The sequence below is a fragment of the Zootoca vivipara genome, chromosome 4, assembly GCF_963506605.1.
Source record: "Zootoca vivipara chromosome 4, rZooViv1.1, whole genome shotgun sequence".
Classification (NCBI taxonomy): domain Eukaryota; kingdom Metazoa; phylum Chordata; class Lepidosauria; order Squamata; family Lacertidae; genus Zootoca; species Zootoca vivipara.
In genome coordinates this window covers 31,127,164-31,144,914 of record NC_083279.1, presented here as the reverse complement: position 1 = coordinate 31,144,914, position 17,751 = coordinate 31,127,164, and the positions used below count along the sequence as shown (strand labels likewise).

Below are 17,751 nucleotides of genomic sequence, written 5' to 3'. Positions count from 1 at the left end.
TCTGTTCCGGAAGTCTGTTCGACTTTCAAAACATTCAGAAACCAAGGTGCAGCTTCCAATTCGGAATCTGTGTTGGACGTTCGGGTTCCAAAGAACGTTCGCAAACCGGAACACTCACTTTTGGGTTTGCAGCGTTTGGGAGCCAAAACGTTTGACTTGCAAGGCGTTCGGGATCCGAAGTACGACTGTATTTTGTAAATGTATTACAGCTGCAAAAAGATTTATGTCTATCTTCTTATAGGCTGCTGCACTGGCTGTGTGTCAGTACCTGGCAGTCGAGTCTGCACATCCCTCAACTCCAGTCTTTGAAGACTGCAGTTCCAGTGAAGCCACAACGCCTGTTACAGTCCAGCACATCAGACCTGCAAAAGTGAAAAAGCGCAAAGTTTCCCCTATTCCACCGCTCCCTATTGTGGTGCAGCTTATGGAAATGGGATTCCCCAGGAAGAATATTGAGTTTGCACTGAAATCGCTTTCGGGGACCTCTGGAAGTGCTTCTGGGTTACCAGGTACTTTGCTTTTGTTTGTTTGAGGTCCAAGGAAGAACATGTTGCATTAAGACAGGCATCCCCAGACTTCGGCCCTCCAGATGTTTTGGACTACAATTCCCATCATCCCTGACCACTGGTACTGTTAGCTAGGGATCATGGGAGTTGTAGGCCAAAACATCTGGAGGGCCGCAGTTTGAGGATGCCTGCATTAAGATTTTGAGAGGCTGGGAAGTGCTTTGATGTTTGGTGAATGAGAGATTGTGGAAACAGGGTAATATGATGGAAAAGAGAATGTGAGAAAGGGAAGAGGCAGCAAAAAGGACTAAATTGAAGGTAGCCAGAAGGAAGGGAAGAAAAATAGGTGACCCCAAGGTTGCATACCTTAGAAACTAACTAAGGGTTAACTCACAGTGAAAAGGGATAGGAGGATATCACAGAAAATGCACAGAGCTACACCTTCCCCACACTTTTTGTCGTTGGGTGATTGACTAGAAATGGTCTTAAGAGATGAAATTGGAGAGAGGTTGTGAAAAGTTGCCTGAAAAACAAGGATTGAATATTAAATCTGGGGGAATGATTTGCTGCAGCCGGAGTGACTGTAGGGACGGCGAAGCACAGAAGGGGAAAAATTACTTTTTCTTGAACTTCAGGTCTAGTGAATAACTGTTGATGCCTGTATTTATTTTATGTCTTGCTGTAGGAGTAGAAGCCTTGGTGGGCTGGCTTTTGGACCATCCGGATGTTCAAATTACTGACCTCTCAGATGGCGACACCGTATCTGACGAGTATTCAGATGAGGAAGTGGTGGAGGATGTAGAAGAAGCAGAAGCTGCGTATCCTGTGGTAAGCATTAGGAATGGGATCTTAGGATTCTGAAACAACATGTAGAGAGGCCAGTGTTTCTGATACGTTAGTCACAACTTTGGGCCAGGAAACCAAAATGAATATTCTTTGCAATCATTTGGGGAGTCTACACAGCAGAGCACTTAGCATTTATAATGTGTATTACTGTTATGGATTTTCAAATTTTATTTTATTGCAGTCTACTGGTGCCGTTGTAACAGAAAGCCAGACTTACAAGAAACGAGCTGATTTCTTAAGTAATGATGATTATGCTGTGTATGTGCGAGAGAACATTCAGGTAAGCTTGACTATGAAGCCTGCATTTGAACTGTAATGTTCCCTATTTGAAAAGGATGATATGGATGGGGCTGAAATGCTGACGTGGATGCACGTGGGAGGAGAAGATAAACACAGAAGCTGCAAATTGCTTTGATAACGGCAAAAAGCTGCTTTATTTAATCTCCCAGCTGTTGCAATCTGTTGTTGCTTTGCTCTATTCATAGAAGGCATTGATGTTCTTTGTTTCATGGTAACAGTAACGTCAAGGGGCTACTTCCTCCTTCCACAGTGTGTTTTCAGGGATGTAACTGACTTGTACAGCGTCTGTTTTACATGCAAAAGGTTCCAAAATTACTGGCATCTCCTGGCAGAGCTGGGAAAGACTCATGCCTGAAATCCTGAGAGCCACTACCAATCAGTATAAAAAGTACTAAGCTGGATGGACCAGTGGCCTCTGACTCTGAATAAGGCAGCTTCCTCTGTTCCTAACATTTTCATTGGATTAGAAAGCCATTAGCGTGCGGTCATCACAGCACTGTGTGAGGTGCTCTCGCTAGGGACCAAGTATAGGTCTGAATTGATCCCGTTTGGCTCTCCACCTTTGGAATTTGGATGAAGTCTTCATCCCAAACTTAGCTCTGGAGTCCTCCTTTTTGCCCTCCAGCATGTGGTGTGGTTACATACACTTAAGCCATATTGGGATGATTCACACAATGCTCCAAAGGTGTTTGCTTGTGCAGCGATGGCATGTCTGGCTTGCAGACATTGAATGCATCATTGTACGTGTGAACTATAACCCAATACATGATCATCACCTATTTCTTCTCTAGTTTTTATTTTATTTTATTGAGGGCAGTGATTGTGTGGGTGATTGCATTCTACTTGTGCAGGCCTGGTTCAAAATAATAGAAGCAAACCATGCCCCCAGTTTGGTTGTATAACCTGGGAATCATGTGTTTACCCCCCTGTGCACTAGCAGGGAGGAGTACAGCAGGCAAAAATACAGGCTGCCTTCAGATGTCTTTAGAAGGTTTTGTGGTAGTGGGTGCCACTACCGAGAAGGCCCTCTGCCTGGTTCCCTATAACTTCACTTCTTGCATGTTTATGGCAAGCCATTAACTGGGCCAATGTTGGCAAATTCTCCTAAATCACAGGGTCTGTCTTGTTCATGGTGGATAGTTACTTTGACATTGCATTTCTGTTGAAACTTCAGGTGGTAAATATTGATCCATTTTTCCCTCCTCCTAGGTGGGAATGATGGTTAGATGCTGCAGGACATATGAGGAGGTTTGTGAGGGTGACGTGGGCAAAGTTATCAAATTGGACCGTGATGGACTGCATGATCTCAATGTGCAATGTGATTGGCAACAGAAAGGTGGCACTTACTGGGTCAGATATATCCACGTTGAACTTATAGGCAAGTCAGTTACTTCATTCATTATTCTAATGCTATCTTTTACATGCTCAAAATCCAAAGACTTTAATTTCATTGCTTTTTGCATTTTTAAAATAGGATTCCCACCACAGAGCTCTCCATCACACATAAAGATTGGCGACAAAGTGCGAGTAAAAACTTCTGTGACTACACCCAAGTACAAGTGGGGATCTGTTACCCACAGGAGCGTGGGAGTTGTGAAAGGTAATCTGTATTCTCTAAAAGAAAATGTTTGTTGGATGGGTTGCACAGAATTACGGAATTTGTTGTTTGTAGAATTTTAGCATTGCCTGCAATGTTAATACAGTATTGAACTGTTGGAATGCTTTGCCTTTTTATAGCAAATTCTGACGAGACACGCCGGAATTACAGTTGTACCTTGGTTGTTGAACGGAATCCGTTCTGGAAGTCCGTTCAACTTCCGAAAACGTTCGAAAACCAGGCCGTGGCTTCCGATTGGCTGCAGGAGCTTCCTGCACTCAATTGGAAGCCGTGTTGGACGTTCGGCTTCCAAAGAACGTTTGCAAACTGGAACACTCATTTGACAACCAAGGTACGACTGTATTGGCTTGGATCTAAGTATGTTGTTGTGCGAGTGGGAGGCACTTCTGCCCATGTAAATGTCAACAGTATTGCCAGTTATGCTTTCCCATTGGAGCTCCTCATGGCATCCCTTGCACTGTCCCAAAGACCTGGTTCACATGTCACTCTAAGCCAAACTATGGGTTAGTGTGAATGCATGCGTTACCAGGAAAGAGGTCCTAGAAACTGCGCTTCTCCCTTATCATTTTTCTGCCTCGCTATTGTGAGCCATTACTTAATTTAGTGTCTGTACTGAATTAGGGCTCATGGTTGAGCTCTCTGAAGACTAACCATAACCAAGAGCAAACCTCCCCAGGAGCCTGTCTGCTCATGCTAAGTCATAGTATGGCTTAGTGTCACATATGGACTAGGCCACTGTGTCTCTGAATCCTCGGGTTCTTTTTGGGGGGAGGGGGGGGGAATAGGGACCAGCAGCAGGAAGCGGGGAGGTTGGAAAGCCCTGTTTTGTGAGCAATGCTTCAGTCACAGAATTTAGGGTCAAAGTTTTTTGGTAAACAGTCTTGACATAAGACATAAGCGCTTGGCGGGTTGGGGGGATGTAATGGCATGGAGCTTGATATTCCCATAATTCCATTTCATCTGAAGGAGCTGTTAAAAAAGAGCATTGCAGCATTAAAAATTACTTGGTCATTCTGAAAGTCATGTTGTATTTATTGTCCTCCACCTGACAGGTCAGATCGCACCAGGAAACGGAAGGCAGTTTGTTGTGTTTTTGACATGAGCTTTCAAATAGTGGCAGAGTGTCACATATGCCTGCATCACATTTTGGATTTGATTTATTTTCAGGATAAAGCAATAGCTATTCCGCTTGTTCTCGAGTTAGAAGTGCTGGTTAGTGTTCATGCATTAAATATTTGACGCAAGTTACGAAAAGGCGATCTAAAAATCTGGATTAAATACTGTTTTTCGGGTTCAAAAAAAGCTCATTGTTTTAGAGCAAGGAATTGAGTATACCACTAAATATTTTATACCAGAAGTTTCATAAGTAGGAAATATCAGTACAACAGTCACTGAAGTATGTGTATATCTCACAAGTACTTTTTATATTTTCCATTTCTTCTCTTGTCACAGCTTTTAGTGCCAATGGTAAAGATGTCATTGTTGACTTTCCTCAGCAGTCTCATTGGACTGGATTATTGTCAGAAATGGAACTGGTTCCCAGTATTCATCCAGGGGTTACGTGAGTGTGTTTTTTTAAATAATAAAAAATCCTTTAACCATTTTATTGTGGCTTTTCCCTTAAGTTGCATCTTTTTTGTTATAGTGTTTCTATAACATAAAACATGGCCTGCTCCCCCCCCCAAAGATGCAACAGGTAAAAACCCTGAAAGAGTAGGCATTTTTGTAGTAGATGATATAGAATGAGAATTTGTTTGGATTAAATTCTGTGAATGGAATAGAAAAGCTAATGTGATAATTGAATTTTTGTTTCAATTAGGTGTGATGGCTGTCAGATGTTTCCCATCAATGGACCCAGATTTAAATGCAGAAACTGTGATGACTTTGATTTCTGTGAAACCTGTTTCAAAACCAGGAAACATAACACACGACACACTTTCGGAAGAATAAACGAGCCAGGTATTATATGTTATAGCTTAATGAAGTCTGAGACGTTTCTGCATAACTCCTTGTTGTGGGTAAAGTTTTTGGAAACCCCGTTTTCTAAAACTGCTTCTGATTAACTTTCATTGGACCTCCTCTTTCTAATAAACTCAGCAGAATTCTTTATTGTGAACAAAGCTTGTAAAAAGAGCTTTGTGCTGTAACTCTACAAATACCATTCAGTATAACGCTCCAGCCTTTAGGATAGCATGCTGCTGAATTGAATATAGTTGTCTTCAAATCTACAATACTAACTGTTTACAATAGGTCAATCTCCAGTATTTTGTGGCCGCTCCGGAAAGCAACTGAAGAGGCGTCACAGTAGCCAGAGAGGGATGCTATTGGATGATTGGTCAAGAATCGTTAAAAATTTGAATGTGTCATCTTCCGTGAATCAGGCCTCACGTTTGATTGATGGTGGGGACCAGTGCTGGCAATCTTCTGGCTCCCAAGGAAAGGTGAGTTTTAAAGAAGTCGTTCGTGAGCTTCCCTCACATTTTAGTGTAATGTTCTCTTTGCTGTCATCATCATTTGATAAAAGTAGAACTGTACCTGCACTTATTATTATTATTATTATTATTATTAAAAGCAATACTGTTTTTATAATCTTAAACTATGGTACTTGCAAGTATTGTATTCTAAGAAGTAGTAGTCATGTTCACATGTAACTATAGTCCATCGTGCCTCCAGAGAATTTTAGATAATTGCAGTCATTTCCCCCCAGCACTGGATCCGTTTGGAGATCTTCCCTGACGTCCTTGTGCACAGACTGAAAATGATTGTGGATCCTGCAGACAGTAGCTACATGCCCTCGTTGGTTGTGGTTTCAGGTATGGGACTGTCAGTGTTGACTACAGGGAATTGGTTTCATTATTGAGCAACTTACTTTGTTTACTCGCAGTATGGTAATATAGGCAGTGTCTGTTTTAGGTGCATCCAATATGTGCATTCCAAACCCGGAAGTGACCCGAAAATATCACAGAAAGGGGTGGAGCAGGGCTTGGTCAGAACAGGGTGTGTTTGCAGGCTTTTACAATGGTTTCAAATATACACAATTTCACTTAACATGCGGTGCCTTGGAACGTAACCCCTGCATAAATTGGGAGTTGCCTGTACTGGAAAAAAACCAAAACTCTTTAATATCAAAATAATTCAGCATGCGTCTCTTTCCTTATGCTGCAGGTGGAAGTTCTTTAAACAACCTCATAGAGCTGAAGACAATCAACATTAATCCTACAGACACCACAGTTCCTCTTCTCGGTGATTGCGCAGAGGTAGGTTATTGCTGGTTATAGGGAAGACTAATTAAGAAAGTTGTGCATCAAACCCATGTAAGATGTATATTCTTCACGTTTCCCCCATGGCTTTCAGCTACAAGGTGTCGGATTTAAATGCCCGCTGTTATTATGAAGGGTTCTTTTCTTCACTTACTTTTTTGGGTGCATGAGGAATTTTTTTGTTTGCCAAGAAACCATGCTGTGATATTTCCACAATGATGTTGCTTAATGAGGAAACTGGCTGGAGTTTATGTATCTGTTGTTTAAATCTTGACATTAATGAACAAAATTAATGTTTTTGTGAGGCCCATCCCCTCATTTTGTTGGGTATAGTTGCATATGCACACAATGCAGATGCCATGTCTAAAGAAAAAGTAAAAATCCATTGGAATGCAGGAAGATGCTTGTCAGAATCCCAGTGGTCTGTCAAGAGGTTAGACCTCCTATGTGGGTGAGGGTCTCTCTCTGACAAGTAAGAGTGCCTCAGGTTTTCCCAAAGCAATAAAGGTCTTACCAAGTTAGGATGGCTCATTGCAGAGCACACCTGAGCAAAATTAAGAACAGGAGTGGTTCTTTCATTTATTCAGGCTTTTATTATTAAAAAAATATTCCTTTTTATACTAATGAAACAGGAGGGAGCAGAAAGGTCAGAAGTATGGTAGGTAAAAATGGATACAAGTCCATACAATATATAATTCATGTCCCTTTTCCTAGTCCCAATCATAATATTAAAGCAGGCAGGCAGGTAGGCAGTTCTCTAGAGCAGGGATGTCCAGCTCCCAAGAGACTGCGATCTACTCACAGAATTAAAAACTGGCAGTGATCTACCCCTTTTTTCAGGGTTCAGGTCAAAGTTGTTGAGCTTTTTTTTTAAGAGAGGAAGATCCCATTTTTAGGGGTTCAGGTTACAGTTGCTGACCTATTTTGGGGGAGGAGATTAAAAAACATTGAACTTCAATACAGGGGGAAGGGATAAAGTCACTCACCAAAATATCACTGAGGGGACAATCACCCTCAGAGCGAAAACAGCACCTTCCGTTCTAGCGAATGGAGGACAGGCTGAGGGAGCGGGGCCAGATGCTCTTTTGCCACCGCAAAGGAAAGGGAGCCAGCGATCAACCGTGATCTACCAAAACCTCCCGGGGATCGACAAGTAGATCGCGATTGACCTGTTGGACACCCCTGCTCTAGAGCATTTTGACACACGTTTGTTTCCTATCCTTTTGTCACGTATTTTCTTATATTTGTGGCATTAAGTATATTAAGAACCAACACATAGACTTGATCCTTTTTCATTTTAGTATCATAGGTATATTGAAGTGGCTATAAAGCAGTGCAGGAGCTCTGGCATTGATTGCAAAATACACGGTCTCAGCATATTGGGGCGTATTCGGGCAGAGGATGAAGACTTGGCTGCAGTCCCCTTTCTTGCTTCGGATAACGAAGAAGATGAAGATGATAAAGCTAACACCGGGAGGTATGGAATATTAGAGCAAAGATCTCTTGTAAAACACAACGTGTAATTGCATACTGCTGAACTTGTTGGGACTTTCAAGTTCAGAATTAGGAATACTTTGTCCCAAATATTCCTCATTTTTATTTTTTTTAACAGATTATTGATTATTAAAATGTTACATTAGTACAAAGCTACTACATACAGTGGTACCTCACAAGACGAATTTAATTTGTTCCGCGAGTCAATTCGTTTTGCGAAAAATTCGTCTTGCGAATCGTGGTTTCCCATAGGAATGCATTGAAATTTCGTTTTTTGCCCATGGGAATGCATTAATTAAATTTCAATGCATTCCTATGGGAAACCGCGATTCACAAGATGAATTTTTCGCAAAATGAATTTGTCTTGCGAGTCACCATCAGATCGCAAGACGCATTCGTCTTGCGAAAAATTAGTCACCATCAGATCGCAAGACGCATTCGTCTTGCGAGGTACCACTGTATATCTCAATTTCAATTCATTATTAGGTGGGTGACAAATAAAATTCTGGGGACAATCCCAATATAAAAATTGGTAAGTTAACTCATTGCTTGCTTGCTTAGCCTTGTTAGAAAGAAGACGTCAGGCCTGGAATCAGCAGCGACAATAAGGACCAAAGTTTTTGTTTGGGGCCTGAATGACAAAGACCAACTAGGAGGATTGAAAGGTTCCAAGGTATTGAGTGTTTTGTTTTTTTTTAAATTGAAATATATGAAAATAACGTTGTGCTTCCTTTCTTCTATGTGTGTCTCGGCATGTGTTGCGAGGAAATACCACCAAACGTCTTGTCATGCCTCTTTTCCCCTGGATCATTAGCTTATTTATTAAATTGACGTACTGCCCTTCAGCCAAGGATTAGGCCTCTTCTTAACAGCTGCCGGTTGCCGCAGATTTAACATCCATGCAGCAGCTTCAGCTGTGTTACGGAGGAGGCCATCCTTGTTAAAAAAAACTTGGCTCTATGCAGTGGTCAGGACTGGAACACCTAAAATCCTATAAACAATATGACATAGTAGAACATTGTTTACTGTCAGTATGGCTCTGAATCTCAGCTCTTGAGAAGGACAAGCAAGGAGAGCACTTGTTTTATTCACTCACTGCTCATGGGCTTGGCCAATATGAGTACAGGATGCTGAACATAGATATCCTTTGGTCTCATCTGGCCGGACTTCTGTTCTTAATAGACTTGAAAAGAAGGGTTGTTGCGGTTTTATTCTTGGGCTTCTTTCAGAAAGCATTGGCTTCTGTTACTTGAAAGCATATGACCCAAACTTGAAATAAGTTTCAACTGGCAACTTATTTCTACCCTGTTCAATAGCTAGACAATACAGTGTGTGGAGTGGCTTACAGGGTCTGAGCAATGTGAACAAGATTAGCACATATCGTGTCAACCTGGCAACTGTGCATATTTCCTGACGGCCAGGAAATACGTATTTGGCCAAGAAGGAGATGTGAATGGTGGTGCTAAATGAGATGCAGGGACACTTAATTCACAACTGAAAAACCTTTTGAATAAAAAGAGTATTCTTTGAACATGCGGTAAGCATTCACTCGATGATCAGAAGATGATTGCTAAGATTGAGAAAACGGTTTTCGGTATGCCATAGGCAAATCAGTGCTTTTGAAACACCTTATGTTTGTTTATGTTCTGTATAATTTGCATTTTACAGATAAAGGTTCCTTCATTTTCCGAGACCCTCTCTGCCTTGAACGTGGTGCAGGTAGCTGGGGGATCCAAAAGCCTTTTTGCAGGTAGGGGAGCGCTCTGTCACGCAGCTTTTTAAATCTATTGATATGTAAGCCATTGCATTTGTTTTAAGAAATGAAGCTGCTTTTGGCTGTCCCAATTTCTCCATAATGGAACTCCGAGTTTCTCCTGTCTTTTAGTGACTGTGGAGGGTAAAGTGTATGCCTGCGGAGAGGCCACCAATGGAAGACTGGGATTAGGCCTATCGAGTGGAACTGTTCCCATTCCCCGGCAGATTACTGCTCTCAGTAATTATGTAGTCAAGAAAGTTGCTGTTCACTCAGGTACCAAATCTGTACTTTCCTATCTGTGGGGATCAGTAAGATTATTGTGTCAAATTGAAATAGGCTTCTTATCTATGCTTGGTTAAAACTACTTTGCACGTCAGTATTCTTCATGCTTTCTCTCTGCACAGTACTCTGCATAGGGAAATGTTACGTGTGAAAGGGCAAGTGTCGTATCTTGTGAAGCACTTTCTCTGTGCTAATACTGGGATGAAGATTGTGAAAGTAACTGCTGAGTTTTTAGCAATGGACCAGTATAAAATAAGCAGCACATAGACGGCACACAAAAAGCTGCCACACTATTTCATGTTCTAAATCTAGTGTTAATAGTCCAAAAAGAGAGAACAGTGTACAAAAACTGAAACAGAAGCCACAAATAGACAACGTATATAAATTTGGTCCAAAAGGAAATTTCAGTCTTTAGAATTCCTTTAGCCAGGCTCCTGTAGATATCAGCGGAGGTGAAGTTGATCAAACAGAGTATCAACAGTGTTGCGCACAAGAGTTAGACAGGGTGCCGGCGTTTGTCATCTGTTTCGCCCATGAAGAGTTTCGGGCTTCTTCAGTAAATTCTCTCTCTAGTTTTTGATATATATATATATATATATACATTCACTGGTGGTATAAACCAAACCTTATTAGTGTTTGAACAAAATTTCTAATTAATATCTGAACAGACAAATACAAAGAACAATGCTTACAATTCATATGCTTGATCACTTGCTTCAGAGAATTCTCTCTCAAAGTTTCGGTATATTTACATACATTCACTGAGTTTTTATCAATAGCATCTCTTACAGTGGTGAATGCCACTATTTAGCAGGAAGGAAACGCCATTGAAAATCCTCGTTATTGCATATTTTTACTTGGCTCTTTATTTGTATATATTTTAAATTTTTACATATGGATGTTTTATGATAGCCTATATTTGTAATGCCTAATAAAGTTTGGTGAAGTAAGTAAGTAATATTGTGAAACGTCAATTAGGGTTTGAATGTGTGCAGCCATGTGATGGGCTGAAAGTACAGTGTGAAAATAAGCTAAAAGAGTTGTTGTTTTGAGTTTCCCCCATTTCCTCGTTTAGCAGGGTGGAAAATACTTAAATCTGCTGTAATCACATTGTGGTGTTCGTTAGCAAACTGAGATGCTGCACACAGCGGTCTCTAGTTCCTTGGACTTGCCTGCTACAGAAAGGAGGCTGTCACATTCTACATGCAGTCCATCTGTTCCACTGTCGCATTAAACCATACACTTTAAAACAACTTTCATGATTGGAGCCACTATGTTTTCTGGTTGGAATCACTAAACCCAGTTTCATTTACAGCTAACCCTTGGCTCTGATTTGAACATGATCTTCCTGTTCTGCTTTGGGTTCAACCAATAATTTCAAACGAGCTGTTGAGAGTGTGTTCTGTTTTTGTGTAAAAGCAAAAATGCAATGCGGGTTGCAATAAGTTTCGGTTAGATAATTTAATATTAGAGACATACACAAGACATTTTGTCACGGAAGGGAGTGGAGGGAAGTCACTGTTGCTATGAACTTTTCTGAAGAGGTTTCTTTCTACTGTTTGATCCCCCCCCCTAATCTTGGTGTGTTACCTTGTCAACCTTCTCATATTCTTATCCATTCCAGGTGGCCGCCATGCTATGGCTTTAACTGTTGATGGGAAAGTATTCTCTTGGGGCGAAGGAGATGATGGGAAACTTGGACACTTCAGTAGAATGTAAGGATGTCATTTTTGCTGTTGCTCTGAGCTTGCTGGATTTTGAACACTCCCAGTTCATTTAGCTTGTGATACTTCATTTAAAGTTTAATTAAATAAGCCGACTAAACAAACACAATGCATTTTGGGTTTGGTTTTTGTTTTCAGGAACTGTGATAAACCAAGGCTGATAGAAGCACTGAAGACAAAGCGTATCCGAGATATTGCCTGTGGTAGTTCTCACAGTGCTGCCATCACCTCCAGCGGTGAATTGTATACATGGGGCCTCGGCGAATATGGTCGACTGGGACACGGGGACAACACTACACAACTTAAGCCAAAGATGGTAAAATCAGAATATGTTTTCCCACCTTAGGTCACTGCAGCGCATAGGCTTGCTGAAATGCAGCAAAAGTAGGAAAACAGCCCAAATGCCCTCACTCAGTATATAGTAGAGGTGACATTTTAAAATAATGCTCCGGGTGTCTGGATCAGAGTGTAAGATGGACCTACCTAATGAGGTGAGAAGTGTACACCCCCATTTATGGAATGCCCTCCCCTCTGAGATCTGGCTGGTGCCAGCATTGTTTCCCTTTCTGTCACATTGCCCTTTGGGAGGGTGTTAATTTAGTAAGTGCAGCTGCTGATGGATGCATTGCCTGCTACGTGAATATGTATTTTTTGTCATATTGGCTATTAAACCGGATCTCTTACCTATGTGCTATTTTGAAATCCACCCTGAGATAATGAATAAATAAAATGGTAAGCTTCTTTCTTCTTCACTGGATCAGGAGATGATTCAGTGTTGTTGCTTTCTTTAATCAATTGCAGCTTACACAGACCCAAGTTTTTTGATTGCAATCACAGATATCAAAGCGCTCAGCCACTCTTCCTTCTTCCTCTCTTAGTCTTCCATTCTTGAGATGTGGAATGAGAGCGTGCGGAGCTTCTTTTTAGGTGTGGGCAGGGTGGGGCTGAAATCAACTTTTTTTTTAAGTTCACTGTGCCAAATTGAATTACTGGCCTAAACTGGTATCCGTAGATCAACTGTATCTTTTAAATTGTGAGCAAATTGCACACAGTTCAAAATGAATGAACCTCCTGTGTTTTCTGCCTTGTAGGTCAAAGTGCTCCTTGGTCATAGGGTCATTCAGGTTGCTTGTGGGAGCAGAGATGCTCAGACGCTGGCCTTGACCGATGAGGGTAAGAAACCTCTCCTCCTTATTGCCACTTTAATACTGTATGGCTGTTGCAGCAATTAACACAAGCCTGTTTTCCTTAGGGCTCGTATTTTCCTGGGGAGATGGAGACTTTGGAAAACTCGGTCGAGGAGGAAGCGAAGGATGTAACATTCCTCAGAACATTGAAAGGCTGAATGGCCAGGGAGTCTGCCAGATAGAGTGCGGAGCTCAGTTCTCTTTGGCTCTAACCAAGTCTGGGGTGGTTTGGACATGGTATGTCATGTTTAACAAATTGCATCCCCCCCCCCACCCCAGTTGTCATAAAACCAGCCAAACTGATAGGAAGAATGGAATCGTAGGGTTGCATCCTGATAATCATCCTAACAATGTTATTGTTTCGTCTTCAGGGGCAAAGGTGACTACTTCAGACTAGGACATGGAACTGATGTCCATGTACGAAAACCCCAAGTGGTAGAAGGGTTGAGGGCGAAGAAGATAGTGCATGTGGCCGTAGGTGCACTCCATTGCCTAGCAGTAACTGACACAGGGCAGGTAAGAACCATTTGTCAGTCCACTCACAAGACCATTACATGGCAGTAAGTTCTATGGGATCTACTTCCCATAACTTGTTCTGGATTGAATTTTGAGCTCCTGGCAATGAATAGGTAAGTGCTGGAGCATGGAATACAGCAATGGAATTGTGTGATGAATCACTTAAAATCATCGCCATTATTGGCACTTCTTTGGTTGTACTTCTGCTTCCAATAGTGTTGTAGGATGTTTTCCAGTGCAATTTACATTTCACAGTTTTTGCCACATTATCCATTATATTAAGTGGATCTATCTCAGCAAATGGAATAATGTTTGTCCTCGTCCTCGTCCTTTTCCCTTAAGACAGTAAGAAAGAACAAACAAACAGTGTGTTTTGTTTACAGTCTTCATTTAGCAAATGCAGCTATTGTAAAATGATTATCTTTGTTTGCTTAGAATATTTATGCCGCCCTCTTAATCAGTGGAATTTATGAGGCACTCGGCAAATACAAAACCACAGAAAACTTCCACAAAGGTGACATTTGGCAACAGAAACCAAATATAGTAGAAGCATCAGTTCATCTTAGAAGAGTAATATATTTGGGTGCCTTAAAAAGTCAGCAACGAGGGAGCCTAATGAAGGTGCTGTGAAGTCCCTATTCCTCATTGCCACTCACTTTGCTTCAGAAATAGCCGCAAGGAAGCTACACTTTATGAAATTATTTTGCCAGGAATTTTAATTGCATTTTGAAACACTAGAATAAATACATCAACATTGCTGGTGAAGCAGTCAGGAAGTGTAGTGGCATGTGCGATGAACTGTGCCTTTCTAGAGTCAAGCCATTTGGTCCAGTTCCATTTAGACTGAAACTTAACCTCCAATAGATTGAATTTCAGTAAAGATAATGGGGCGTATGGATACAAGCAGCAGCTTAATTTAGGCGGGTCTGAATGATGTGTGATCACGGATGTGAGCACAATGCAGAACCTGAAAATGGCCCCAAAATATAATAAAGACGTCACACAATGGGGTGGAACGGGCTTACGTTTGCTCTGCTGACACGCGTGGGGGTCCAGAGTGTAACCCCCACACAAAACAAGGATTGCCTCTACACAACTGAGTTCAGAACAAGATTTTGCATCTGTTAGATATTCCGTGGCTCAATAATTTATATTACTTTTGAGTGTGCTGTATATGAAATTTTCACTGAAAAGGAGTGATGCACAGAATGATTTGATTTATTGGCAGGTTTATGCTTGGGGAGATAATGATCACGGACAGCAAGGCAATGGGACTACTACAGTCAACAGAAAGCCCACTCTGGTGCAAGGTTTGGAAGGCCAGAAAATCACTCGTGTTGCTTGTGGGTCTTCCCATAGCGTGGCTTGGACAACCATGGACGTAGCTACACCTTCTGTGCATGAACCTGTTCTCTTTCAAACAGCTAGAGACCCTTTAGGAGCATCCTATTTGGGTAATATAAATCATAGCATATCTTTGCTTTACAAATATGCGTAAGAGAGGAAAGCGGTGTGGTAGCATGATTGCTGCTGTGTGTGTTTAGCAAAATAGTATCACCATAGAGAGAAAGCTAGTGGTCAGACAGCTGGGCAGGATCTACTGGACCCAAGAACAAAAGGCAGACACTTGGGGTTGAAGAATTCCGAGCCCAGGATTTAGTTTTGAGGAGCCAAACTGTGAACGGTGTTAACCCGCCTTCCACACAAAAACCCACTCCTAGTTATCTGGTTTTAATTCCTCCCTACTTTCTTGGGATGCAGGTGGCACTGTGGGTTAAACCACTGAGCCTAGGGCTTGCCGATCAGAAGGTCGGCGGTTCGAATCCCTGCGACGGAGTGAGCTCCCGTTGCTCGGTCCCAGTTCCTGCCAACCTAGCAGTTCGAAAGTACGTCAAAGTGCAAGTAGATAAATAGGTACCGCTCCAAGCGGGAAGGTAAATGGTGTTTCCGTGTGCTGCTCTGGTTTGCCAGAAGCGGCTTAGTCATGCTGACCACATGACCTAGAAGCTGTATGCCACATGACCACATGACCTAGAAGCTGTACGCCGGCTCCCTCGGCCAATAACGCAAGATGAGCGCCGCAACCCCAGAGTCATCCGCAACTGGACCTAATGGTCAGGGGTCTCTTTACCTTTTTAAAAGAGGGTTGCTAACCAGGGCCATAGAGAAAGAAAGGAGTGCCAGTGTCAGCATAGTGCGCAAGGATGCATTTGATGCAAATATATTTTGTGCAGTCTCTCCACCCCCCGCCCCCTAGAAAAGGCCTGCTGGTACTAATTTGAACTGAAATTTGACATGCAAACAGGACTGAATTAATTAAATTAGAATGAGTCACTCTAATGGTAAAAAATAAGTTTTTTCCACAGTGTCATCTTAAAAATACTGAACGTAGCAAAAGACAAAGGTGTGTGTGTGAGAAAGGAAGGGCGAACGAGATTGTATGTGTATGAGGGGGCAGGGAGACGGGGAATGGAAATCTATAAACAATCAAGGACGGAGCCAAATATCTTGCCTAGGTTATATTTGGTCCCAAGGGCTGTGAGCCAAACTAGCTTTGGGCTTCCCTGCTTGCTCTTCTGTGGCTGAGAATTCTGTGTCTAAATTTGTCCTAATGGGAAACCCGGAAATCTTTTTATTTCCTGCAGGTGTCCCATCAGATGCCGATTCTTCTGCTGCTAGTAACAAAATCAATGGTGCAAACAGCTCTAAACCTAATCGGCCTTCACTTGCCAAGATCCTCTTGTCACTAGATGGCAACCTTGCCAAACAGCAGGCATTGTCTCATATACTGACAGCATTACAGATCATGTATGCCAGGTAAGCTTGTGCGTAAGGATGCATGGCTAAGTACATTTTCTTTTAGTATCTAATGGGGCTTGGCTCTTACACTCAGGTTTTCTGATGCCTGTTGGATGCTGTGAAAGGAAATAGCTCATTTCACAAATTATATAAGTACACCATTTGCTTCAGAAGGTTGTTGGTCGCTTTTCATCTGGAGTGTAGTTGGTTTTTTTGGTGTGTGTGTGTGTGTGTGTGTGTGTGTGTGTGTGTGATGCAGCCCTGTCCATGCAGATTGGACAGTTCACATAAAATGAGTTTTCTGTTGGGTGTTAAACTTGTTAACTGGTCAGTTTTTAGTTGGTTAAAAAAAGAAGAAGCAAAAAAGCACACGTGTATGTGTAGTTTTCCATAGCCAAAGCAGACCTAGCGAAGATATTGCTAACTTACTTAGGGTATCTTTGTTTTAAGTTTTGAAATTTTTTACTTGTCCCCCGTCTCTTTTGACTTAGTCTTTCCTGCTTATCCTGTATTTTGTTTAAAAAAAGAATGATAGGCTATATTCTGTTTTGTGGCCTCTCCTGTTAGGTATGCTTGAACTAAGAGGGTTCTTTATTTGTGCTACTGCTGGAATCAAGTGCCATGATTCTGTGCGACTTTATCACAATGCATTTTTTTTAAAGGCTAATAATGAATCTGATGTCTTTTCTGCCCAGTGAGGCAAGTGTAATGTAACACAATAATATTCTGAATGCTTTCCTTTTTTTATTTTAGGGATGCTGTGGTTGGAGCACTAATGCCTGCAAGTATGATTGCACCAGTGGAATGTTTGTCTTCCTCTCCTGCCCCTCCAGACCTTTCTTCTACGGGCAATGCACCCAATGGGGAAGATAGTATGCTAGTGGTAGATGCAGAAGAGAGACTGAGCCCAACCCCATGGCAAGACAGGAGAGTGGAGGTAATCCCCCCCCTCGACTGAATTATTAGAAAGATGGGTAGTAGAAAACTTTCAATTGATTGTCTAGGTTTGTTTGCCTGCATTTTTACATTTCAGCATAGAAGGTTATGTATTGTTTGCCATCCAGCTTGCAAGATTTAAAAATACAGTGGTACCTTGGTTCTCAAACTTAATCCATTCCGGGAGTCTGTTCGACTCCCGGAACCCATCAAAAACCAAGGCATGGGTTCCGATTGGCTGCAGGAGCTTCCTGCACTGAAGTGGAAGCTGTGTCGAACATTCGGCTTCTGAAAAATGTTCGCAAACTGGAGCTCACACTTCAGGGTTTGCCGCGTTCGGGAGCCAAGCCGTTTGAGAACCATTCGAGTACCACTGTAGTCACTTGCGGGGTGAATCAAAGTACACCCGGATAAGTAAACTAGCAAACTTTTTAAGACACTAAGAGCTAGCCCACATAGTAGATGCTAAGGATACACATTTAAATTTCCACATCTTACATAATTGTTTGAAAAAGGCCATCTCAAGC

The 17,751-nt window shown here is 41.9% G+C and overlaps 1 protein-coding gene across 5 annotated transcripts in view; it reads left to right on the top strand.

The window, feature by feature from the left end:
• Nucleotides 1–17,751, top strand: part of HERC2 (HECT and RLD domain containing E3 ubiquitin protein ligase 2) — a 94,496-nt gene that overhangs the window by 48,066 nt on the left and 28,679 nt on the right. For all 5 annotated transcript variants that reach the window (XM_035116816.2, XM_035116815.2, XM_035116814.2 and 2 more), the window contains exons 46-67: nucleotides 242–509; nucleotides 1,192–1,334; nucleotides 1,534–1,632; nucleotides 2,862–3,030; nucleotides 3,127–3,252; nucleotides 4,723–4,831; nucleotides 5,090–5,229; nucleotides 5,521–5,711; nucleotides 5,978–6,083; nucleotides 6,436–6,527; nucleotides 7,832–8,007; nucleotides 8,586–8,697; nucleotides 9,693–9,774; nucleotides 9,910–10,053; nucleotides 11,687–11,777; nucleotides 11,925–12,102; nucleotides 12,878–12,959; nucleotides 13,039–13,210; nucleotides 13,345–13,489; nucleotides 14,718–14,943; nucleotides 16,135–16,306; nucleotides 17,042–17,225. In XM_035116816.2, the coding sequence (XP_034972707.1) occupies nucleotides 242–509; nucleotides 1,192–1,334; nucleotides 1,534–1,632; nucleotides 2,862–3,030; nucleotides 3,127–3,252; nucleotides 4,723–4,831; nucleotides 5,090–5,229; nucleotides 5,521–5,711; nucleotides 5,978–6,083; nucleotides 6,436–6,527; nucleotides 7,832–8,007; nucleotides 8,586–8,697; nucleotides 9,693–9,774; nucleotides 9,910–10,053; nucleotides 11,687–11,777; nucleotides 11,925–12,102; nucleotides 12,878–12,959; nucleotides 13,039–13,210; nucleotides 13,345–13,489; nucleotides 14,718–14,943; nucleotides 16,135–16,306; nucleotides 17,042–17,225 (3,207 nt within the window). The remainder of the gene's footprint in view (nucleotides 1–241; nucleotides 510–1,191; nucleotides 1,335–1,533; nucleotides 1,633–2,861; nucleotides 3,031–3,126; nucleotides 3,253–4,722; nucleotides 4,832–5,089; nucleotides 5,230–5,520; nucleotides 5,712–5,977; nucleotides 6,084–6,435; nucleotides 6,528–7,831; nucleotides 8,008–8,585; nucleotides 8,698–9,692; nucleotides 9,775–9,909; nucleotides 10,054–11,686; nucleotides 11,778–11,924; nucleotides 12,103–12,877; nucleotides 12,960–13,038; nucleotides 13,211–13,344; nucleotides 13,490–14,717; nucleotides 14,944–16,134; nucleotides 16,307–17,041; nucleotides 17,226–17,751) is intronic.